General features: G+C 35.6%; 1 protein-coding gene across 2 annotated transcripts in view; it reads right to left on the bottom strand.

Annotated features, from left to right (window-relative positions):
* Positions 1-3,182: 3,182 nt before the first annotated feature.
* Positions 3,183-25,850, bottom strand: part of CDH19 (cadherin 19) — a 69,263-nt gene continuing 46,595 nt past the window's right edge. The window contains exons 9-12 of one of the 2 annotated variants that reach the window (XM_069004366.1): positions 18,961-19,082; positions 10,759-10,876; positions 8,515-8,766; positions 3,183-6,189 (exon numbers count right to left, since the gene is read on the bottom strand). In XM_069004366.1, the coding sequence (XP_068860467.1) occupies positions 5,696-6,189; positions 8,515-8,766; positions 10,759-10,876; positions 18,961-19,082 (986 nt within the window). In that variant the 3' untranslated portion in view covers positions 3,183-5,695. The remainder of the gene's footprint in view (positions 6,190-8,514; positions 8,767-10,758; positions 10,877-18,960; positions 19,083-25,850) is intronic. The other variant, XM_069004367.1, reaches the window with a different exon arrangement.

Here is a 25,850-nt window from a genome sequence, read left to right as displayed (position 1 = left end):
CTTGGAAATCTTTGGCTATTAGTAGGAAAATATAAAGCAATAATAATCACTCAAAACTTACAGAAGCTATCACCAAAGAAAAACATTGAGTTTTTAAAAATAAATCCAAATGTACTTGAAGGTAAAAGGACAAAGACGAATCCTTATGCCCCTATCAGATTGGGGAAAGTAGATGAAGCTTTGGGGATGATTATCAGTGAGTTGGTGTTCTCAGTGAGACGAAGGAGATGCATTAGGAGTTCTTTGCTATGGAAGGTCTACTGTGTCTAAGCCTTTCCCATAAGGAAGGATGCCTCTCATTTTGAAGTCCTGGAGAGTCCATCCTGCCTTGAATTTCTGTGATGTCTGAGGTAGTCGCAACACAGGATGGGAAGGAAGTTCAATAACAATGCAATTTTTAGGTGGGTGAGGTTGAGCGAAACGTACTACAGTCTTGGATGCAAGTGCTTATAGAAGCTGTCTAGGATGTTTCTATGTTCAATGATGAAAAAGCAGGGTAAGACTTTTGTGATAATATTTTCACAAAAAGAACCTGGAAAATATATTGCTTTAGACACTCTAGTCTTTGAGAATGCTCATAAAATAATTATAAAGCAATTGTAATAATACTTTGAATTCATGAGTGAGATAAGTAAATTGTCATTTGCAAACAACGAAATGAGGTTCATCAGATACCAATGAAATGTGGGCATATTGAATTAGACTGGTGAAAGTCTAGAAGAAGATGTTTAAAGGTAACTTCTTTTATCACCTCTTTTACATCTGTTGGACGCCTTATCTTGGTTTGCCAAAGTGCTTGTACATATGCAATAAACAATAAATTAGAAACTAGATTTTTGTCCTATGAAAGTGCTTTAGTAATGATATTGGAACTATCTTCGGCATACTTTTTAAACTAATGTTAATTTCAGAAACAATATAAGTGTGGCTGGTCAGAATGACAAACAGAATGAGCTGTCAAGTAATTAAACAGGTAGTCTAATCTCAATTTAGTTTAATGGTCAATATTTTATATTATCCATTGTATTGTACAAGTTTGGTTCATATTTGATTTTTTTCCCCTTTTCTGGGATGAATGTTGTTGTCATTTCAGTTATTTTAGCAGCTAGAATATCCTTGTCCTGTTTAATTGCCTACAGGATAAGTGACCAGTATAATAGCAGATTTTTATTTTTTTGAGTACTATTTCCAGAGTGAATGATCTTTATTTTTATCAATATATTTTAATCATTTTCTCTTCTTCTTCCTTCAGGGTAATCCAATTTTCACTTATCTCTCAGGTGTCTTCACTATTAGTAATGCAGGATATTTTTGAAATTTTTAAGTCCAATTTACAGAATCAGTATATAAAAAATTCCTTTTTCAGCTCCCAAGCTACTAAAACATTTGTTGAAGATGTCCTTTTTAAAGTTCTTTCAGAGGAATTCCTATTCCTAATAACAGAGACTGATTTACTTACAACAATGTCAGAAAGAATGCTTCATATATCATTATATATATATATATATATATATATGTATTCCTATGGGTAAGTTTGTATCCTTTTAAGTTTTAATCCAATAACTTTTGTAGTATCCATTTGGTCAGATATATGTATGCAGACTATATTGTCTCTCTACAAACCAAATCAATCTGAACTTCTGTATGTGGAGTATTACTTAAATTGTAAACTTCAATATTATGAAAGTATTATCTAAATAATAATTCAAATGTATGGGGAATTAAGAGCCTTTGATATCCTGTTCCAGTTTCTGCTATTTGAGAGTTTTTGGAAGTACTGATGGTTTTGAATTGTAATTATTAATTTTTGCTCTTAGTGTCATATACCCAACAGCCTTTGCTGGCAGACATCTTGTTGAGTCCTATACATATTTCTGACTAATGTTATTGTCTATTTGATGTGGGTAAAGTGTTTCATACTGATGTAAGCAATGTCTCTCTATGCATGGTTTATCCTTCTGTGCACTAGAGTTAAATGTTACTGTTCCTTGAACTCTGTGTATAAGACAGAAGGCTGATATAGAATCATGTATGAAGAATTTCTCTTTTTCCAAACAAATGCAAAAGCAACCAAATTATTGTTTTCAAATGTGTCAACATTTTTTTTAATAAACATTAATTACCTCTGTTTTTCTTTATAATACATAGGTTTACCGATTTTCTGGTAGAAAAATGTTAGAGACTTTACTAACAGCTACTGGTTTTTTTCATATAAATTCTATTCTATTTGTTCATAATCTGGATCAAGGGTGAAATGCCTTCTTTTCCAGAAAGTAAAATCACATAAATTCCTTCAACTTCTGCTCCTGAGAGAGCATATATTAGATCTGACTTTCAAGCATAAAATGCACACTGTCCTTTCAAAGAAATTTTACCCTCATCTGACAGGGTAACCCCTTATAACTAAGAATGACTGTTAAAACAAACAGATTTCCAATGCAAAGTTTGAAAGCAAAGCTAGGAGTGTAATGACAAGACCTGTGAGAAAATGCGGTAGAAAAATTACGTGAATTGAAGACTAAGACTATCCTCAATAGTAAGCATGATTTCTTCTCAGTGTTAAGAAAATAAAAAACCTGCATCAGGATATATAAAGTGAAAACAAAATTGAAACTTTTTATGTTGGCTTAATTGATAAACAAGATATACTTTTCCACTCACAGCAGTGAGTATGAAGCTGCAATATGCTCTCAAGTGATTTGTAATTTTTTTTTAACTTCAGACATCTGAATGTTAATCATTTATTATATACACATGGTCTTAATTTCCTTGGCTTTTATATAATTAAACCAAACCCACAACACTCTGAATCCATATGAGTGAGACTGAAACAGAAAGCCAATCTTTTGTCTGGTATTTCACCAGTTCTTAACCTCTCTCTTTACCATGTTACAGAAAAAAACATCTACAGGAATAGCTCTTCAAAGCATTCATATAGAAATGCAGTGTGTGTGATCATACTTCCTTTGACCAGCAAATAATTCTTCCTTATATTCCCTTGGACAGGTCATGAACAGCTGAATATTTATTTATCATCTGTCACCATACTTCCACTATTCAGTTCAGCTAATAACATAGTGAATTCTAGCTACTTATCAAATTTTGAAAGATAAAGATAATGGAGGATTCTACTGGGAAAACCATGCCACAATTTAATAGATTTCATCATCAGAAACTCCGACTTATATCTTATCCTTTATTAATATCATGTTCCTCATGATTGCAATCTCTTATATGATAAATCTTTTTCTTACTTACAATGTTTACTTCCTTCAAATAAGAACACAATACTAAAAAACTTTTTTTTTTGCACATTTTTCAGCTAACTTAAAGAGAGTGTGAGGTTACTAGGTAAGTTCTAAGGCTTTTTCAGTTAAAGATCATTTAAGATCCATTGCAGGCCACGGCTCTTTTTTGCATAGAAATTACTGACAATGGCATACATGGATTACAAAAACTACATGTTAGTGGTATGCACTAATTACAAAAAATATTTATTATTAAAATACCTCACATTAAAGAGAGAAAATTATAAACAAAGTATAGTTGAGTGTTCAAGCCTATTTCCCCACATAAATGGACAAAATCTCTTGATTGAGAAAGGATCAGACAGTGTTATCATTTTGTTCTAAATACAACCTGAAAGCACAAAGAATTCTCTTAAAGCCACTGGGACCATCTGTGGAATAAGGATTTGTTTAGGGTATAACCCATATAAATCTACAGACCTAATCCTAAACATGTAGTTTTCACTATTGTCAACAACCAGTGGTGTGTAGTTGGTCTCTCTTTTAGTCCTCTCCATGCAGCAAATTACTAATATGAAATATATTATCTCAAATAAAAGTATTTTTGTCACATCTGTTTGAAAGCCATTAGAGTAAAAGGTTAGAGTCATTAATACAATGTTTTCACTTGTGCATCTTTTAAATCTCTTTTGTAGCTGCTCATTCACGCCAGCATCCTGAGACTGTCAAGAATAATTTTTTTCTTATGAAGCAGTTGCTGCTTCATCTGCACCTGGTTGGATGGCCACCCTACCCCTGTACCCCCCTACCCATAATTTTCCATCTATGAATATAATAAATAGTGTTTCTGTCCTTAACAGACCTCACGCTGGAAATCTCTCCTGATTTTCAAACCATTCATGCTTTATTTTTAGGTAACAGGAATTTGAATTCTGCACTGGCATTTTTCCACTTAGCCTGCATACCTTGGTTTTCTTCAGTGATGAGCAACTGTAGTAAACATTGCAGAATTTGTTTGCTGCATGCCTTTTTTGATTGTTTTTTGGGGCTGGTTTATTTGTTTGTTTATTCCTTGCATAAGCTTTCCTGACTGTAATTCAGTTGCACTTAGCTAAAATCTTACTTAGAAAAAAAAAAGGAAAACAGAAAGAAAGATGTTTCATAATTTGGTTATCCTGATGCTAGCTTTTAGGCAATTGAATCAGTTGATTACAGGACATAATTTCTGTAAAATGAGTACTCAATGAAAGAGAGGTGAATAAAATACAGGTGGGTTGCTTTTTCCAGACAGATGATTTTGAAAACATTTGATGACCTCAGTTCCAAAATTGCTGCTGGGTAGTTGTATAAATAAAGAAATATTCTGAGACAACTTTATATTTGTTATACAATGGTTGGAAAAAATACTGTGTGAAATTAATTTTGAAATCTTACTTCAGTCTTACAGAATGATTCAGGATCATTTTCAAAGTGGATTAACATTTAAAGCATTTTATTATCTTATTATCTAATGTCATATATAAAGTTTTATAACCATCAGTTTAGCATTTTAAAGATTCTTAATATTGTTATAATAAAACTGACTACTGCAGCTAATTTTATATTCCATAATAAAAAAATAAATCTGTGCTGGTAAATCAGTCATCCTTTAAACTCCTAATAAAAGGAAAAATGCCTGTATTTGGACAGCATTTTGTTCGAAGTGCAGTAATATATAATGTGGTTGATTGCACTATTTAAGTTAAATATTGATTCTTTTTCCTATCTTATTTGCTAAATTAAGTATTGGTTTACACATTTTCCAATAGCTTCATTAAAAACTAAAATGGCAGCAAATAATTGCTGATGTTGTAATGGGTTTTTATTTTTATACTGATAGGAAAAGGCATTTGTTTTAGTTTTATCATCCTAAGAACAATAAATGGATGATTTTGTGAGCACTTCTGACAATGCTATTAGAATACCTAGGGTCTACTTTTTCACACAATTATATTTATATAATGAAGCATTATACAAATATGCGTGTTTAACTTTGGTTAATGTATGTATTCAACTGCAACAGCAAAAGTCCGTCAGCTTTGGAAACTGTTTAAAGCTAATGGATGATAGAATGTTTACAACATCCATTTATGGCTTCTACTCCTCTTTTTGTACATGCAAGATCCAGATTTTCAGTATCCCGAAGAGGACCTAGATATCCAAAGCAGCACAGTTTGCATTCAAGCACCTAGATAACCACAAGGTTTCCAAACGATAAGCTCCACCTCTCCATGTCGTAACACCCCGGTGTGATTTTTCAAGAGATTTCCACATCCAAGACTTTCCATATTAAAACCCTTCGGCTCTTATTTTTCATGTTTAAATGCAGAACGATCTCTTTTTTAAAAATCCACTGTTACGTTTGGTTGCTGAGACTTAGGAAAATAAAAGAACAAACCAAAGAGTGCCTAATCCGCCACACTTCTGTGGGAAGTGTACATGCCTGCAAGCTGCTTAAAGTGAGGTCCCCAGTCTGCAAGGTAGTCATAGCTCTGATCCATGTCTGAAGTGTTTGAACCCAACGAGCTGAGGGATCCTGCCAAGGAGCCAGTCCCCTCAAATGCATAGGTCTGAAGTGAGTCATAGGGAGGAACTCTAGGATCTGTATTTGCTTCTTCGAGCTTTTCTGAAATGAATTGCCTGAAGATTGCGCTGTCTGGGCCAACCTGTAGAGACTGTCTGTAGAGGCTCTGGATTTCAGAGGCCACCTTCTTCCGAGGTTTGTGTGTTCGCATGACAGTGCGTGTCCTCAGTGCTGAAATATCAAAGGCTTCTGTGTCCTCCTCACCCCCTCCTTCATCATCATAACTGACAATATTCTCTCTGAATTCTTCCATCTTCTCTGAAAAGGGAGGCTTCTTCTTCTGCTGCTGCCTTATGGTTACGATTGCCAAAAAGAACACTGATGAAATAAAAATAAAAGAGAGGGGAAAAGAGAAAAATTAAACAGAACTAGAGACTTTGAATGTGCTTGGAAAGATTAAAAAAATCACTTCTTATCTTAGTATCAATGCTGTTGCAAAGTGAAGCTATCTTAACAAATTTATAGATCTGTAATTTTTATGGATTTTATGGTTTTGAGACGAGCAATAGGTGTGTTGGGAAAATGGCTACAAAGGGACTTATAAAAAAGGCGAATGAAATGGAGCAGTTCTTTTGGTAGATGCAAATTTGAAACTGATGGAAACACAGGTTATGCTTTTTGAAAGTGCTTTTTTTATCACATAATATATCTATTTCACACCCAGAATTTAAATTCTTAATCTCTATCAGTCTCTCTGATAAAAGTATCATAAAGATCAAATGAAAAATGAGGCAATGAGCAAGATTTCCTCCTCACCTAGTTGAACAGTTCAGTTCCACAGACTATGCAGAATGGTGTTCAACTATTTCTGTTGTGATGGTTTTCAAATTTGAAGACTCACTAAATTCTGTGTCATTTTACCGTCAAGGCCTATGAATCAGATGATCTTATTTCTTTCATATGTTAGAAGTTTCTTAAATTTTCTTTTAAAGCATTATTTTTTAATCCCACATAATTTTATTTCAACAGAATGATCCCTTTGAATTAGTCTATGATTTTCACAGAGATTAACTCAGTTTTAACTATATCTTGTTGCAGATCTACTTAAAAAGTGTTTTGTGGACTGTAGTTTTTTACTCAGGACATAAAGTAACTACCAACAATTACAGCATCTTACTTAAGAATATGAGGAACCTGAAGTAGTTATTTTTTCTACCTATTTACAATAAACTATTCCATTTGGTTGGGAGATACCAACACAAGACTTGAAAGCACTGGAAATAAGAATTTCTACTCTATGTTCACAAAACCCAGGTGGTTTTAACTTTCCAAATGTTTTGCATGGTGAACTCTTCTAATGGTATACATCATACTTGAAAATTAATTTTCAGAGATAAATGGCCAACTTAATATATATAGAATATTATATTATTTCATTTTAAATAATCACAAAAATATGTTCAAAATTTAAGGAATTTAAAATATGGGTGTTTCTAAAGAGTGTAGTAGATTAGGTTTTTTTCTTCTTTTGAACTAATATATTTATCTATATCCTTGCTTTGATTTTTGTAATATGACTAGGCCCAGTAGATGTCATGGGTTTATTCCACCTGGAGAGAGAACCTCTCTGCAAGCAACCAAGAAACCTGTGATGAATAATTCCCCTGATGGCCTGGATAATGCAGTGATGCAGTTTGCCTGATCCTTAGCCCCTGAAGTCAATAACACAAAGTGAATATGTTCAGATACCTTGTAATAATCAAACAAAACCTGAAATGCACACTGACCTGTATGCTTAAACTGACTAGAAGAGAAGGCAGATATCTAAGCTCAGATTTAAATAAGGCAACTCTGGAAGTGCAGGCGGGCCAAGAAACAACACATTTGATTGCATATTCCCATGTCCTCTGTTGGAAACCAGGACATGGATGTAGGGGAACTAGGCATCCCTGGGCTTTGCTATGGAGACAAGAAATGGCTGGTGTCCAGAACAGCCAGCCTTGGGTTGCTGGTTTGGTTTTGAGTACCATTTGCCAGCTGTGCGTGACCTTTTACAGAAGTACTAGAAAAACTCCTGTGTATTCGAAACACTCTCAAACCCACTTTTCATATCCACAAATACCCAAATGTAACGAAGGTTAAGTTGGTGTCTCCTGAGAGGAAAAAAGAGATGTCCAACACTGGGAGAAAATGCTGTCTGAAGATGTAACCTTAATTGACAGAGAAATTCCCTATGTCTGAAGCTTTCTGAACTGGTGTCAGATTCTCTTTTTCTTTTATTACTTATATTTGGTCTCAGTTCTACATTTGCCATTCCTAAGGCAGAATGAGTAGGGTGCGGCTTCTTTTAATATATTCCTACACTAGCAAATTTTCTTGTTTAATGCTGCCTTCAGCTTTACCTGCAAACAGTACAGACTTTGGGCTCTGAAATCTTTATTATTGCAATGCCAGAAGAGTAAAGAGGACCATGACTCAAATATACCCAACTTTTAGGAAACTGTGTTAGAAGTCAAATTTTACTGAAAACTGGGGAAGGGAGAAATTATAGTTAAGAAAACAGGAAAGAAATGAAACATTTGCCTTATTTCCATTTTTCCCAATGGCCCAGTACTTCGAGTCTTCCAATCATGGGTCCACCTTTGTTACTTAACCAACCCCTCTGTAAAAAGAAACAGAGTCATTTCTCTTACTTATACTTACCCAGGAATATTAATATGCAAGCCAAAACAGCAACTAAAACCTCTGTGCTGAGACCCAAGGAATACATGAAAGCTCCATATCGACAGTAGAAGGTGTTAACTTCAGTGTCACAGTCGCAGACAGTGACAGTGAGAGTATTTGTGCTTGTCAGCGGTGGGGTTCCATTATCCTGAATTAAGATTGGCAAGTAGAAGAAAAACTGCTCCTTCCTCCTGAAGCCACTTTTTCCTGTGAAAATTCCAGCTGTGTTATCTAGAAGATAAATTGTTGTGATTATATGCATCATATATCTATTTTGCAACCACAACAATAATATTCAGTGGAATCTGACCTATTTAAAATCAATGGTACTGTGCAAAGCTACATATTAAGAAAGATGAAAAAGTAAAAGCAGGCACTGGCATTTGGTGCATAATTTGTCAATCATTAATAAATTGCATTTATTTTTGAGATATGTATTCCAGGGGTAATAATAAAATTTGACCTAGGAGCTCTGGTTTTAATGTTCAGAGCTAAAGAAATTGACATCTTTTTCAGTACCTGACACCTGCTCAGACTAATTAATTGATTCTTAAAATGGTTCCATGTATCCAGCTGCTACCAACACAGCAGTTCACAGATAAATTATAGACAGTTTGCCAATCAAAAAGGTTAAAAAGTGTGTCTAGCAGCACATAGTGAAAACAGGTGGCAGAGAAGGAAGAGAAAACAAGAAAAAAGTCCACTAAAATAGTCTTTTATTTCTTTTCCTGACTCAAAAACTGGAGCTAACTGGACTTCTACTACTTAAAATAGCAAAAAGATTTAGATACTTTCCCTTTGCTTTGTATTTAACTATTAGTGTTTAGAAATCTGTTCTGTAAAAGAACACTAAGCTTAAATTCAGCTCCTGCTGCTTATCAATCAATTCAAATACGTAACTTAGCTTTTGGCAAAGCAAAATACTCCTGTCTACATGATGTGCAATGAAAAGAAGAAAGAGAATCTATAAACATTTCCATGTCAGAATTTTTTCTCATGGCAGAGCGAATTACTGCATATGTGCACATGTAGAAGTAGGGAAAAAAAAGTGTTTCTACCATTATCTGTATAATTCATCTATCCAAACAGTCTACTGAAGTTAAGCCACTCACACTTAAGTTTTTCTAGGTTTCTGTCATAGTTTAGAAAGTAACTCTGAGATAAAATACTATAGACCTATAGTCACTTTTTTTCTTCCTTAGGGCTATTGCAATTCAACCAGCCATTTCTGTGGAATACAGCAGAAAGGGACAGATTGAAATCTGATTGCATCATATTTTAAAAAGTTTTGTTTTCCCCTTAGTAGTCATCAAAAGGAGCAAAATGAGTTGCCTTGTGTGAGGGTCTGCTTGGGTTTGGGGCAGAAAGAGGAAAGGTGGGAAAGGCAGATGGCTTGTATACAATTTGACCTTAATATAATGATTTACCTCTTCCTGATAGGGAGTGAGAGATTAATGAAGATGGGAATTTAAATTCTTATTGATACATTGACTAACTTTGAAGATAATTGAAAAACAGTTTGCCATTTAACACAGTTGGAACTTTCCAAAACTTATTTCCATCGATTTGTTGCCTTAGCCAGAACATTCAAATAATTAGCGTGGTCAATAAGACCACATAGTCACATAGTTGTGTACTTTAGCTGAGTCTGAAGAAGCTTTTCCTTGTAGTCTCAGCAGACTGACTCTAAATGGTCAACTTCCTTGAAATTCCATCAGATATCACACCTATATTTTCATCTCAGTCTGGTTTTGCTTGATATTATATATTATGAAATGAGATTGCATTCCTAGTTATCTGTTTTTATAATTTTGGTCTCACTGAATTAATTAAATAACGGTCCTATATTAATATCAATATTCTCTTTCTAATGATCTTATTTCTCAGGCAAATAGTTGTAACAAGAAAGTTGGAACTGACCACCATATTCTACATTAAGAAAATATATTTTTTTAAAGTACCAGTGTATTTTTCATCACATTTTCATCTCTGTTTTTTCTTTCCTTGAAATGAAACTGCCTTTTGCTGTTTACATTATTCACTGTAAAAGAAAATAAACTCTTTGATACTATTGAATGATTTTTTTGAAATGAACCTCAGAACATGTCTAATTCTTAAAATGAAAATTTCTATTTAAGTGGCAAGTTTTCAGAAATTAAGGACCCACTAGAAGCATGCATCTTCCATTAGGAAGGTTTTAAAGAGCTGTGTGAATAACACTACCTTGATTGTCTTTGACAGTAAAATGTGAGCTGTTTGTGGCCTCCTGAGCCATTGAGAAATAAAAATGGTGACTTTCTGCTGAGTCATCTCGATCCACTGCACTGATGCTTTGAATTAGCTGGAGAGACAAAAGAACAGAGTTGTTTAAGAGTAAAAGAATTTCCTTGTCTTTTAAAACAATAAAAGGGATATATCAGGTACATTAAACTATTGATGCTGAAGATGTAATCTGTGAATTTGTATTGAGTGCATAATATGCAAATATTCACCAAATACTCAAATAGGTTTATTGAGACTTGTATTCTTCAAGTACTCTGCTTTAACTTTTCATCCATTTGAGACAGGCAGGCATTAAAATCTTGAGAAAGTGTAAAAGGTTTTCTACATCAAAGCACCAGGAGCAAATGAAGTCTCCATAAACGAAAAAATCATATATTTTGTTTTGTGTTTTGTTCTTCTTTTTTTAAATTCAAGGTGAAGAGTGTATCATTCTACATTTTAAGAAATCCTTCTATGCAAAACCCATTCCTTTCAAATCCCCAAACTCATTGACATCATTCAACTGGCATATTGTAGCTCCAGCAAGTGACATATGTTGACAAGTTCACGTACTGAATTTTTGATTCTGGATATTATAACAGATTGATTATGGAAATTTTTGGCTGCTTTTTCTCAAGAAAACAAAATAGCCTTCATTTAGAAATACACCAAACCATTGCAAAATAAAATAATAACAGCATTCAAAAGAATATTTTTCATCTCTGTAAATATACAACTGCACAGTTAACATAATTAGCAATATTTCTGCTTTAAAAGAGTCTATATTTCTTATATTTATCAGTAAATATTTAATGATCACCATATATTAGTGAGCATCCTTGCTGATCAGGAGGAAAGAAAACTGCTGGAAGTCCACCAATTTTCGGAAAAGAGAGGGTTTAATTTGAACTTGGGCTCTTTTTTATCAGTTGTCTCATGCCTTGTAGATACTTGTACATAAGATACTTGAACCGTCAGCTTTCTTAAAACTGGAGATGAACGTAATGACACAAGCAGTGCTTTAAAAGTGGAGCAGTAAGTCAATGGAAGTGACTACTGCAGCTTTCCATCTGTGCCTTTGAAAACTCTTTCGTGGTTAAATCCTTTTTCAGTCAAAGATCTAGGACTTCATCACACATTCTTTTTCTTTTCAAGCAAGCTAAGTTTGATGAAATCATCACAGCAGAGCGCAAAAGGTGGCTTACACACCAAAAGCTTTGTATTCTTAACACTATTCCCTCTTCATATGTGAAATTTATTTTAAATCTGTATTTCCACTCCACGGAAACATGAGGACCCTTGAGATTTTTTTTTAATTGCCATTAATGAGAGGAATAACTTTTCAGTTATGTCACAGTGCACTAAGGAGAGATTCTCATCAGATTTTTTTCTTTCCTCAGAACTAACGAAATAGCTGAGGTGATGTAAATATGGGTATAAACATTCAGGTCAAGAAATCAGTGAGGAGAAACAATTGACCACTAATATTTCCTTGATTACCACAGGCTTCATTTTTATAAGGAAATGCAATTCCCAGAATATGCTCAATATGAACAGTAGGGTACGAAACTATATCCAGTCTAAACTGCTAAGAAGGACACATTTTATAATATTTTGTCACCAACCTCAAAAAAAATAAAAAAGACCATACAGGCTTTTCTTGACAATTTGCTGGTTACATGTTCATGGCCACAGGTGAGAAAAATCTTGGTATGGATGTACACCTGCCCTTAAAATTGAGGGTCTATTAAGGTATACTAAATATGCAGAATAATATAATGAGCTTCAAAGACAGCTTAGGCACATTTAATTTGTTTTATTTTGTTTTGGTTTGGTTTTAGTTCAGTCACTTTGTAGAGAAAAATTACCTACTTGCATACAAAAAAAAAAAAAAGTGATTTTCCTTCAACCAGGTATCAGCAACATCTTTTGAAAACATATTTTTAGGAATATATAATGTGTGACAATCATAAAATTACTGCAGTTGTGAATTAGATACTGCTTTGCTATTTTATTATTGGCTTCCATATTTAACTTAAAGAATCTATTTGGCTCTGTACATTTTATCTATATCTGATTCAATCAATAAAATTCTCAGGAGCATGTGGATAACTGAAGAAACCCAAACCACCTTCCCTTGCTTTGATCTGTGCTGTTCTGTTCTGCACAAAAAATAAAATTCCTGTGGTTATTCTAGACATAGTCACATGCCTTCAAGGATTCACCTCATAAGCAGGGGAAAATTTGGAATGTAAGGACAGGGTAAATCATTATTGTTTACTTCTTGCTGTATCACTTTCACCAAGATTCAGCAAAGCCCAGATTAGTCTACAAAATATTCAGAGAGCAATAAGTAGCTCTGATTTTACTGACTCTGAAGGAAAAATCAGAGTGAAGGAAATCCCTTTTTTTTTCCCATTTCCTAGGTTTTTGTACACCTAACCTAGGAGATTCTAGCCTTTTAGGGGGAAACGGGCATCACATATTCAAAAACTGCACTTACTGCTTGTGTGTCAAGGCTTACAAACCTCCCACATTTTAATGTATGAACAAAGAAAATATAGTGAATGATGTGTTGCTTGTTCAAGGTTATGTCAGCTGTTGTATTGACTGGGCTGAAATTTAATTGCTTTAAAATTCTTATTTCTAGTCTCATTAATCTAGATGCTTTAATGATCCAGCAGTTCATTTAAAAATGAGTATTTCTTTAAAGCAGAGATTAATTCACTTGACTCTTTTTTGAAAGACTGATTTGTGATGGCTTTTGAGGACTTAAAAGAATAAACACGCTATCAAAGAAGGAAGTTTCCAGAAAATAAGCCACCACATGTATAGATGGGAAACAGGAACATGTTAGTTTCAGGCGTAAATGGAGGTGAAGGTTTGGAATCTGCACACTGGAAAAAATTCTGCTGTGAGGACTTGAGATAAGTGTAGATGGCAACAACAGGAGTATACCGGGCCTGGTAAGGCAGATGTGAATAATCTATCTGGACAAATATTCCCAGCCTGGCAAACTGAAAAAGGAAGAAATCCCTTATACACATGCCAGCCCACATTGTAGGAACGACATCTATGCTTCGTTTATCTTGTAAATAAAAAATTGTGGATTATGGAGAAGTTGCCTGCCAGGTAACCTTGATAAAACTTCATTGGAAATTTATTTCCTCAACTCCAAATGGTCTTACTGAATTGGAATTATGGAGAGGTCCAGAAGGAAGGATCAAAACTTCTTTGTTACAGTGCTTTCTGCTTCTATGGCCTTTCTCTCAACCAAGTTGAAGTTAAGGCATAGATTGTCCATCTGAACAACAACCAGTACTGTTAATTTTGATGCTAGAGATTTGTCTGTTAGTTTTACCAATCCCATTTGAGGGATGGAAGGAGGTAGAAACATATTTGCCACCTCTCTCTTTTTTCTTCAGTTTCTTCGTTTTGTTTTCCACACAACATCCTTCAATAGTTCTGCTGTGGATTATAGGATGTAATAGATCTATCACCCACCTCTATCAGGTGTACAGAACTGGTTTTGTTCAAATTGGTGGAAGTCTTATAAGCAGTAAGATTTTTCTCATTCTCATAACACTTGCTGACCATCAGAGTTTAGAGCAGGTAAAAGATTAAAATGTTGATTACTATAGTCAGCACTGCATGTTCCAGGTAGACCTTCTACCTCAAGACCTAGGTTCTCCTGTTGACTGCTTCTGTTTTGAAAAGCAAACTGGAACAGTATTGAACTGATTTCTCTGGATCTACTGTAAATGTTTCTGATCAACTATAAATAAAATGGTGTACTTATCTGCAAAGGATTAACAATTACAAAGCTCATGCCATGACACTGAGGTGCTTTTTTATGTTTGCTCACATATGCTAATAAACTGCTCCCACCTGTGCCATTCTGCTAAGAGATAATGTTGTTGAATTATGGTCCACATAAAACAGAAAGAGGAATTTGCCATGGGCCACTGTGCCCACTCTTTCAAAACATCATGTTACACTCAGTGCATCTGCAGGTATAGCTTAGTTTAAGAGTCTATTACATTATACATTGCTTTCACAGCTTCATCATATTTTTACACTCTAAAGGATGCATTCATTGTTGGGGGTTTTTTAACTTCTTATTTTCTTATCATTACTGCTCAGATGCTTCTTGTAAATGTTGAAGAAAACATGCAATATGAATAAACATTGTCTTACCTCACTTTCATTTCTCTGCTAGGAAAAATCATTTTGCATCATGATTTGTTAGAAAGGATCTGTTTTAGCAAACTACTCATTTTTTAACATTAATCATATACTTGTAGAATTTGTTTAAAGATTTCCTCTCTTTTATTCTGTCAACATTTCATTGTGTAGAAAAGTAACAACAAATCAGTAATTTTCACTTTCACTGTAAGTGATTATTATTTTATTATGTGCCAAGTACTGAGTAAATAAATTTGGTTTTTTCTTATCTCTGACTCAAAGTGCTCTGCATACTCAATCACTTCTTTGAATCTAATAGAAATTGCTAAGCAAGCTGCAACATCAAAGTTACTTCATATGTGATCCCCAAATTACAGGAACTCAGAATTACCAGAATAAATATGCATTAAAAATGACAACATTAATTCAGAATGTAGGTATGTTCAGTATAGCTTATCTTCAGCTGCAATCAGCTTCCTCTGTGATAGGAGGAAAGATCAATATTCACAAAAGGGCTGAAATTACCAGGCATAGGTACATCCTGGATTGTCATCTTGCTTACATATAATGCAAGGATTTTGATACAGTCTGCATCAAACTTTCAAGCTACATCTTCCAGATGACTTAATTTACTAAGTCTTGGGAATTAAGCTTTTGGGGTCAGATCCATTCTTGATGAGATGTCTCTAGTGCTACCTTTGGTAACAGATTTGGTCCTCTTGGTGTTTTGACTATTTGTAAAGAATATTTCCTTTGCAGTTCAAAGGCTTATAGTTACTGTACACGCTCATAAATGGTAAATATAAAAAATTAATAGAACATCGTGGTCATCACTTACTGTGTTTACACGCAGTTATAAAGTCAAAAGGTCCAATCACAAGGAAATAATGGGTTTGAATGCCTTATTAATATTGTTCTATTTGATCTGATGATAACTATAGCTGTAGTAGGATAGAAGATTATTTAACAGTTCAACTTTCATGTTCAATTAATTTGGAAAATAATTTATTTAATGGTGGTGGTGCAGTGAAAGTGATTTGTCAGTGTTTTAAAGAAAACTTCAGTTGTGGTGTAGTATACAGCTGGCTTTTCTATTATACGACAGTACTAAAGTATAACATTAAATGGATAGTGACAATTCCATTCAAAATGCCTAATGAAGATGATGAATGGATTCAGTATACTGCCAAAAACACCTATCTATTTTCTTTACATATATTTTTATTGCCAAATTTGGGTTATAGTCCCACAGACTGAAATCTAATACTTTTGTTTGAATGACTTTTGGAGACTAATCTAAACATAGCTGTAACTCTCACAAAAACACCAAACAAGGCCTTGAAGAACAGCACTCAGTCAATAAAAGCAAAGAATTTTCGTAATTGTTCAGAAAATCCAAAACTTCAAAGCAAGCCCTCTCATCTAGACTGAAGCTACTACTAACTGTGTCTGAGTCTGGATAATTAGGACAACAATTAGTTTTACCCATCATGTGTTTCGTATTCTTTATCACAAACCAGCATACTCTTAGGAAATGTAAAAATAACTCAGTTGTGACCTGACTCTAGATTGCTTTTATAGTAAGCCAGACTGCCACCAAGATAAAGTCTAGATTGAATAAGACATTTCATTATTTAGTGGTATCTTTCCCTCTGCAGTACCTTTCCTTCCTTTTCCCCTAAACACTATAAACTCATGCAAATATATTTTGGAACATCCCAAGAAATTAGACACAACTCAGCTCAGACCAAGGAAAGAAGTGAATTGCAGAAGTGCAGAACATCTCTGAGAACATCTCTCAGCATAGTGATTCCACCTAAAAGGATAGGCATACCTGCTTTAGAAACTGAAATGTGACAGTGTAGCTAGACAATCTTTGATCTCAACTAAACATGTAAGCAGATTTCATAGCTGTTTGAAATTGATTGCAGAAATATGGTTAAGATAAACAGGTATGTAATGTCCTGGTTAAGTCCTTTAATTGCCTTAACTGATTCTTCTGAAATCTAAATTTTGTTATTCAGTGGACAACCAGACCATCTATAAAATCACACTTGAATCTTTTGGTTTCTTACTGAGGAAAGTAAAGGATATTTTTCCTGTGAGTAAAAATTAAAAAAAAAAAAAAATTAATAACACCAAAGAAGATACATCAGCTAACAATTCTGTTTAAATGATAAACAGTGAATAAAACATCATAAACTCTGACTGTGATAATTATACACTTCAGTAGCAGTTTCCTGTTGTTCTTCCTAAGATAATTTGTTAATGAGAAAATTATTTAACATTACTGTCACAGTCTCCACAGGCTAAACTAAATATGCCTGTGACTCTCAAAAACCTAGACCAATGAAAAAAAAATGAAGAAAAAAAAAAACCAAAAAACAACCTAAAGTAACATTATGCCTTTCCATAAAATGAGAAAAAATTGACATTTTTCCCTCATGCACATATTGCAATGCCAAAGAAGAATAATTCAGTGTACTATGCTTGGAAGCTTATTATTATTGTTAACACTGCTATTCTATACAGTACCATTTTATCCACATAATCAAAATACTTTATATATATATGTAATTGATGTTGAAAAGTAGCTATTGATAGGTTAGCACACATTATTTATCAGTAGGCAGCTATGGAATACTAAAAACCTTGAGAAATAAATCACCTGGGTTTTTTTCTTGTAGGCAAGTCCAAAACATGGATTACAAATATCCATGTTGTAAGCATCCATACTTAATTCATGGTGTCTTGAAGTCAAAGAACATAAAGGGCTGTTGATTTAATGCCTGCACTTTGATCTATCAATGACATACCCAAAGACCAATAGAAATGGCTTGCTCCAAATACCTCCAAGCCAGAGGTAGCCTTTGCAGAGAGGAAAATATCCAAATGCAGAACAAACAAAGTAGTTGCTGATAGAGAAACATATAAATTGATGCAAAAGGCTATAAAGAGATCATTTGAGCAATAGGAAAAGCTTTATTGAACTGCAGAATAATCAAGGTCAAAGTAAACCAAACTAGCATAAAAAGAGAGGCTCTGTGATTCAGAAATCAAATCATAACAAAATGTTTGAACAGAACCATCACAGATATCCCAGAGGTCTTTTTTTTAATGTACAAATAATGTTTTAGAGTGGTGGAAAACCATATAGATTTTTCTCTTTATAGCTTTTTTTTTTTTTGGTTGGGTTTTTTGGATGTTGTTGCTCATTTTGTATCTTTTTCTTTAAAAAATTATCCAAACAAAACCAAAAAAAAACAACAAAAAACCCCAGCAAAAACCCCAAACCCAAAACCAACCAAACAAAACCCTAACTTTGAACATCCTGGGGTTTGTTTTTACAGAAGAAAAATGGAAAGACAGCAGTGTACCTGGGAACTGGAACAGCTGACTGATGATACCCCATTCACCTAGGTATCAAGTAGGAAATGGAAAATAACCTCCTGGGAAGGATGTTTAATACAACAATAGCTTAAGCTGCCAGTTAGGAAAGGTGTTGTAAGGGCTGTGCCTCAAACATTTCTAGACTTGCACTGAACAAGAGGGGGTTTGAATTGAGTTCACAATAAATTAATTCTGACTGAAAGACACAATGAAGGACACTTCTGGTTTGAAGTTGGTGAAGCCTGGTTCTTACGCTGTTGCTGAAATTACCAGACATAGGTTTTACATTTGTGATCTTAACATGAAACAAATTTGTACCCTATATTTTTTCAGAATTTTCTGTCTGTACTTCTCTATTATCTCTTTTTACAAACAAACGAGACATACAGATTTTGTTTTAAAGGGGGAAGAGATACATGTCAGTGTTCTGAAATTTAAATTTCAAACTTTGCATAAATCAGCAGAACTAATTTTGGAAATAGAAGACACGCAGTCTGTACTCAAAGAACTGAAATAATCAATGCTAAACATCTCAGGCCAAAACTTCACTGCAATGAGAAAAATAATGGCTAACTACTTCATGCTCACCTGTCCAGAAACCGCATTTTCACAAACAAATGTTTCATAATTTTTAGGGAATTCTGGTGCATTATCATTAACATCAAGAACTTGGACATACACATTTGCTTCTGAAATTTTTTCAGGATTTCCTAATGGTTAAAAAAGAAAGAAATAAAAAGTTATAAATAATCAACTACATATTTTAAAATAATGTAAACATTAGAAAATTTTACCTATATTCTGCAGGAAATAAAATAATCACAAAAACACATGGACATATTTTTATAGTATTACAATAGTATAATATCATTATAATAGTATGTCTTGAAATAAGATATTTCATGTAAAATTTTGGATTTGTTCATGCTTTTATTTACCCAGTCAGAAACTGATTTAAGTGTAAAAAATAAAACCTGATCTGGAAAAATTAAATAATGTTTTGTTCATGAGGAAAAAATTACTATACTAGCCATATGTAAGGTTATATGGTAGGAGAGTTTCAGCTCTTCTAAGGGTATCTGGTCAAGGACCTTTTCCAGTGCAACAGGAGATAATAAGACAAAGTGGAAGCCATAAACAAGAACATACAGGAACAGAAACCTGAGGGACAAGTGATAAAGAGATGGGATGATGAGGACCAAACCTGGTCAGATATATGTAAACCAGGAGTACATCAATAATCATAGTTAAAGTATGCCTCATGTTCAGTGTTAGTGTCGCTGCATCTGGCCTGTTCAGAAGTGCTTAAGGCATTGATTTAAATTAGTCAAATGGACCTTTAAGAAAAAAGCAAAATGTACTCCTCTCTGCCTCTTTTCAAACTGCACCAATTTGGTTGGTTCTTACATTACCTTTTTTAATGTATAGTTCACTAGTTGCCTGGAGCAAACATTTGTTTTCTTGGATCTTATGGAATCTAAGCTGATTGCTTTGAGTCTTTTGCCAAAGGAAATGCCAGAAAAAGCAGGTACCACAGAGATAAAGGCATAAATACTCAGCAGTTTCACATTTCTATTCCTCCTATGAAGTCATTACAGCTGTGCTAATTTACCAAACCTTATGATCTGTTAGACTCATTTCAAAAATACTTCTTTGTGAGATGACATTTCTCTTGTTGGATCAAACATCCATAATAATACAATAGGCAACAAAATAGTTCTCAGCTTCTCTCTTAGATAAACATAAAAAGTGGCATACATCCCTTTTAGAAATAATACTGAGTGTAGGGGTTTGTAGGGTATGCCCAGCCACTGCCCTGGAGGGATGTCTGCTGAGATAAGGAGATTGCTCAATCTCCCAGCAGAACTCCCCTGGAAAGGCAACCACTTTCAGTTACGGCGAGAAGAAGACAAACCCAGCATCCTCTGGGAGACCCTATGCAGATCCTTTGTAACCCATTGGCCCTTACCCTCTGATACCCACCCCCTGTACCCCTATAAGAGCTAGCTCCCTGCCCCTGAGAGGGCAGAGAGATGCTCGTCCCTGGCTCCCCTTCGCCGAACTAATAAAGCTACCTCGTACAGAACAGCTACATGGGCCTCTCATCTCCATCTCCCTGGTCTGGCCTGGAGGCTGCCCTGCAGAGCTGAGCTGAAATCACGAGCTGACAATCACTAAAGAGCTGACAGCTCCTGCACGGGCCCTCCTAGCCAGCAGCTGAGGGAAGACACTGGGCCTCGGGAAGACGATCTCTTTTGGGACCCTCTCTCTGGACCAGTCACAGCTTCCTCAGTCAGAGCTACTGACCCCCTCACCAGCTGCCATAGGGGTTACTTAAACTCTTTTACTGAAGTCGGAGTTGGATATGTAGGGCAGAGATTTGACTGCATTGTCTTTCAATGTAAAGCTTTGCAACCTTTAATAGAAAACAGGGAATACCTTTGGTGGTTTCAGTTGTACAGAGAGTAGTACAGGAAGGACCCGGCTAGTTTTGCCTAGTCTTACCTTGCTTGTTCATAATATTCATGGGTACTACATTGGCTTCAAAGCCTATCCTTTTCTTGCACAAAATATTTAGATAGCACATTGTTGGAATCACATCTGTATTCTTTCACTAAAAAGTTTTTTTCTTTTCTTTGGGAGGGGCAGGGGGGGTTTAGCAATAGCCTTGTTTCTAATTCTTCAATATATTCGGGTTGTAGTGTTAAAGCTGCCTTGTTGGTTTTTTTTCTTCCTTAGTGTAGGGTTAAATGACAAGGAATAGCATTTCTCTCATTTCTGTATGTAACAATATGAAAATTTTTAGTTTTTCTGAAATCACAGCTGTTTCATTTTAGGAGGGAGCAACATATTACAAAGCCACTCTTGAAACCAGTGTCTGGTGAGTATTTAATGACAGTTTTGGTGAAGCAGAGGTACTGCTTTGGTTGCATTTGGAAGAGAAGGTAGGCAACACTTTGACTCTTATCCCTTATACAGGAAAATTGTTGTCAGAATTTGAATTCAGCTAATGAACTCATATCCTGCATGATCGAAATATCTCTCAATTAGCAGAAAATTTCTTTGTCATAATCTCGATGAGATCAGGACTTGGAAAAAAAGGACTAAGAGAACAAGATGTCAAGTGCAAAAGGCTGGATCAGTGTGAAAATGAAGATGATACCTTAATTGCTAGGGACCAGTATTAGTAACTTGTAAAGAAAAGCAATGACCCTCTCTAGACGCAAAACAGAACTCAGTATTTGCAGGGGATTAAAGAAAGCTTGACATTGACATCAGCCAGCAAACATAAACTTGTAATGATAACAGTAATACTAGCAGTACTACTAACACTAAATATTATCTTTATAATTTATTATTATATATTTATAGCATGGCTATCATTTATGCCAAAGCAAATTCCTTTACTTCCTAAAAGAAATGAACAGAAATAATTTTTTAAGAAAGGACTACTCCAAAAAGTTAAGTTTTTATCAACAAAAATATGTATGTGACCAAAGCAGGGCGGCAATTAAATATTGAATTAGTGATATTATCCATACTGAAATGATCAAAGAACTCCAGTCCTGTAGCCACATTTGGAGACCCCTATGAAAGGACATGTGCAAGACTCAGTGGTAAAATGACTGTTGCCTCTTGTGGGTTAATTTTGTTATGACTGGCAGTATCAAGTAAAACTGATCACAGAATCATAGATAACTGAGGTTGGAAAAGGCTTCTAAGTTCAAGTCCAAGTGCTAACCTAACTCTGCCATGTTCACCACTAAACCATAACCCCAGGTGTAGCGGTGCAGGTGGCTACAGCTACTCTTTGTCCTGAGGAGAACTCAGACAACCAGCTGTGGTGGTCAGCAACCCAAGTTTAGCATGTAACTTTGCAGCCATGGTGAGAACCCATGATTCCCTTGTTTTGTCTTTTGCATGTTTTCCCCTGATTGGTTAATATTTTGTTTTCTTGTTTTATGTATGAAGTTTTGTATCTTCATTTTCCATCTTTAATATGTATTAGTTCTAGAAAGTTCTTTGTTCCTCAACGCCCCATTGGATCCTTCCCTGAGTCCCTCCTATGTGTTGTTCCCATTGGTTCCCTTCCTGTCAATCCCACCTGCTTGTCTTGATCCCATTGGCTGAGATCCCTTTCCCCACCTATTCTGTACCCAGTATAAATCCCTGAACCCTCCCACCAATTGGCCTCTTTGTCCCTGTCTTTTCATGGGAATAAACCTGTGTGGAGCACAAAGGGAGAGTCCCCTCTCTTTACTTCTTTGCCTTCGCCTGCGTGCCTGCTAAACAACGACAGAAGGATACAGCCCCTTTGGGTGAGGAGCTCTGCCCCGTTTCCATTGTGTGTTGGGCACTGAGTGCTGCCTTCCAGAGGGGTTTCAGTGTTGACCTCCAGGCTTCTTTGTGTCAGCACGTGAGGGGTAAAACCCCCTTCTGCCAGCTCCCAGTGGCTGAAAACCCCTCCACCCAGGTATCACATCCACAGGTTATTTGAACACTTCCAGGGAAGGCAACTCATTTATTTCCCTAGGAAGCCTATTCCAATGCTAGGCACCCCTTTTCTAGGAAAAATTTTTCCCAGTACCTAACTAAACTTCCCCTGGTGCAACTTGAGGCCCTTTCCTCTTGTCCTCTTACTTGTTACATGGCAGAAAAGACCTACCCTCATTTCCCTGCAATTTTCTTTCAGGTACTTGTAGAGAAGGTTCCCCCTCAGCCTCCTTTTCCCCAGTCTAAACAACCCCAACTGCTCCTCACAGGATTTGTGTTCCAAAGCCTTCACCATCTCTGTTGTCCTTCTCTGGATATGCTCCAGCACTTTCTTCAACTGAGGGGCACTCTCACCAGCACTGAATACAGGGGAAAACTCACTGCCCTGGTCCTGCTGACCACACTATTTCTGATCCAAGCCAGGATTCCCCTGGCCTTCTTGGCCACTGGGGCACACACTGGCTCATATTCAGCCTCTGCCGACCAGCACTCCCAGGTCCTTTTCTGCCAGGCAGCCTTTTAGCCACTCTACCCCCAACCTGTAGTGCTACACAGGGTTGTGACCGAAGTGTGGAACCTGGAATTTGGCCTTGTTGAACCTCATACTGTGGATACAATATTGCTGCTAGAAAGAATTTTTCTTGCTTCTTTCCAGTCCCATGAGATGCTTTTCTCTCTCATGGAAGATATTAGCAGAGCTCTATAAGTTATGAACACCTGTGACCTTGCAGAACTTTGTTTATGGTACAGTAGAAAAATATTTTGACAATGGATGTTTTAGGATTTTAGCCAGTCGCCCCAAGGGGTGGCTGATCCTTTGACCAATTAGACTATGAAGAAAAAAGTCTTTTAAAAAGTTTGTAAAATAAATAAATAAATCAATCAATCTGGCTGCACAATTCCTGCCTGTTGGATCTCTCTTCTCCTCCCTCCCACTGCGGGATACCGTAATATCATACAATTGGCCTTGGCCCATCAATCCAGCCTGTCCACATCTCCCTGAAGAGCTTTTCTATCCTTCAGCTGATCAATGTTCCCACAGGTCAGCTTGGTGTCATAGGTAAACTGATTGAGAGTGCACTCTCTCCAATCATCCAGATCATTGATAAAACATATTGAACAGGACTGACCCCAGTACTGAGCTTAAAGGAACACAACTACTGACTGTCTGCAAATGGGATAATAATCACTTAAGGATTTCTTGCTCTCAGATAGGATTAGAATGCTGTTGTTTGTGCTTCAGCTTTGTACTTGATGAAAGCTTCTTACGACTAAGTAAAAACTGATGAAAGGGAACTTGATTTTTCTTGAGATTTAGGCATAAAGTGGAATAAGACTCAAAAGGTTGCAGGTTCTCCTGGCTCGCATTTAAGTTCCAACAAATTAGACCAACTTCTGGATACTTGCTCCCTCAATGGCATGAGGGTAGGATGATCCACATCACAGGTCCAAAATAACAGAGTCAGGCTTCTCTTACTAATCTCTGATCCCTGTAATCATTGCAATGGACTCAAAGTCTTATGTCAGGTATGAATTTCAGGGAATCAACAGTTTCCTAGGGAGTTTGCTGTCCTAATGCAGTTTCAGTACGTGACTAAGGTGCAATGAACATCTAATTTGGATGAATTCCAATGGCATTTTGATTTGGCTTCAGTGGAGCCACAATGTCATCCACCAAATATCTCATGCACACAGAGCGTGTTATGACTATATTTCAAGGAATAATACACTGCTAGTTCCTGATATAAATCCTTTCAGGTATGCCCAGACCAAGGTGACGTAACTTCAGTTCTTTTGAACATATTGTTATAGATGGTGACCTTATCATCATTAAAGAAATAAAGAATAAGAATTTGAACATAATGAGGTCCCCATTTCTCTACAATAACTGTCATTACTGTGAAAGTCTCCCTTTCTTTTGCTGCAGGAGGCAGTTATTCATTTGTAACATTTGGTTTGATCTTGTTTTACTGTTTAACTAAACAAAAAAGTCTAGGCCAAAGTTAGCTTGCTGTGTTTCCATAGTGCTGTTCAAGACAAGACAAAACCATACCAGAAATCAATTTGGCAACACCTGTCAGCTGCCCAACAACATGAGAATTAAATTCAGGCTTAAAAACTCACAGAGAAACTGAAAAGGAAGATAGTGCTATAATTTCCTAAATACAAGTAAAGACTTTAGTGAAAATGGATACTGACTATCCTATAGTAAACTTCTAGCAGCAATGTTCTACATATATACAGGGAAAGGTTCCTTTTGGCAACAGTGCAGTTTATGAATATATGTTTAAAGTGGTTGTAGAAATAAATGGCATTTAACTGTGAGATTTGGGATTTAAAAAAAGGTGCTAAGCATATTGGGTGAAATCTGTCTGATTTATTGATTAAACTCTAGTTTCATATGGTTTTCTTCCTTCCTGAGGATGGACAGGATTAGTTTTGAAATAATATGCCAATAATCTTGTTAAACTGCCCCATAAATCAGGAGCAGTTAAATTTACATCACTGTCCCAGATTTAGGGCAACCAGATCACCAAAAACACAAAGGTAATTTGCATTTGAATTTCAAACTTCTCAAATCAAAAAATTGACCTGTGAAATCTATATAAAGTGTGCTTCAAGGCTTTAATTGTCACTGAATAGATGCCTAGATGATTTAGGCCTTAACATTCACAATTAATTTGAGCCACAGGTTTCTGACTGGTGTTAAATTAGACCCTGGCTAATTTCACACTAGTCAAAAATCTGGTGTGAAATTAACCAGGGTCTAATTTAACATAAGATCTTGCACTGCAGGAGCAATTCTTACGCTTCAGTGTAACTTGAAAGCATTACACTCTCGATCCTATTACAATTTCTTTTTTCATAAGGTCATCTTTTATGAAAAAGCACAGGACCTTGGAGCTCAAACACATTCCACTTCTACTTAACTAATAATTTTAATAATGCTCCTTAGCGTAGCAAGCAACAGTAATATAATGAGA

The sequence above is a fragment of the Aphelocoma coerulescens genome, chromosome 2, assembly GCF_041296385.1.
Source record: "Aphelocoma coerulescens isolate FSJ_1873_10779 chromosome 2, UR_Acoe_1.0, whole genome shotgun sequence".
Lineage (NCBI taxonomy): Eukaryota > Metazoa > Chordata > Aves > Passeriformes > Corvidae > Aphelocoma > Aphelocoma coerulescens.
Note: the sequence above shows the minus strand (reverse complement) of the source record. Positions and strands in the feature narration are given on the sequence as shown.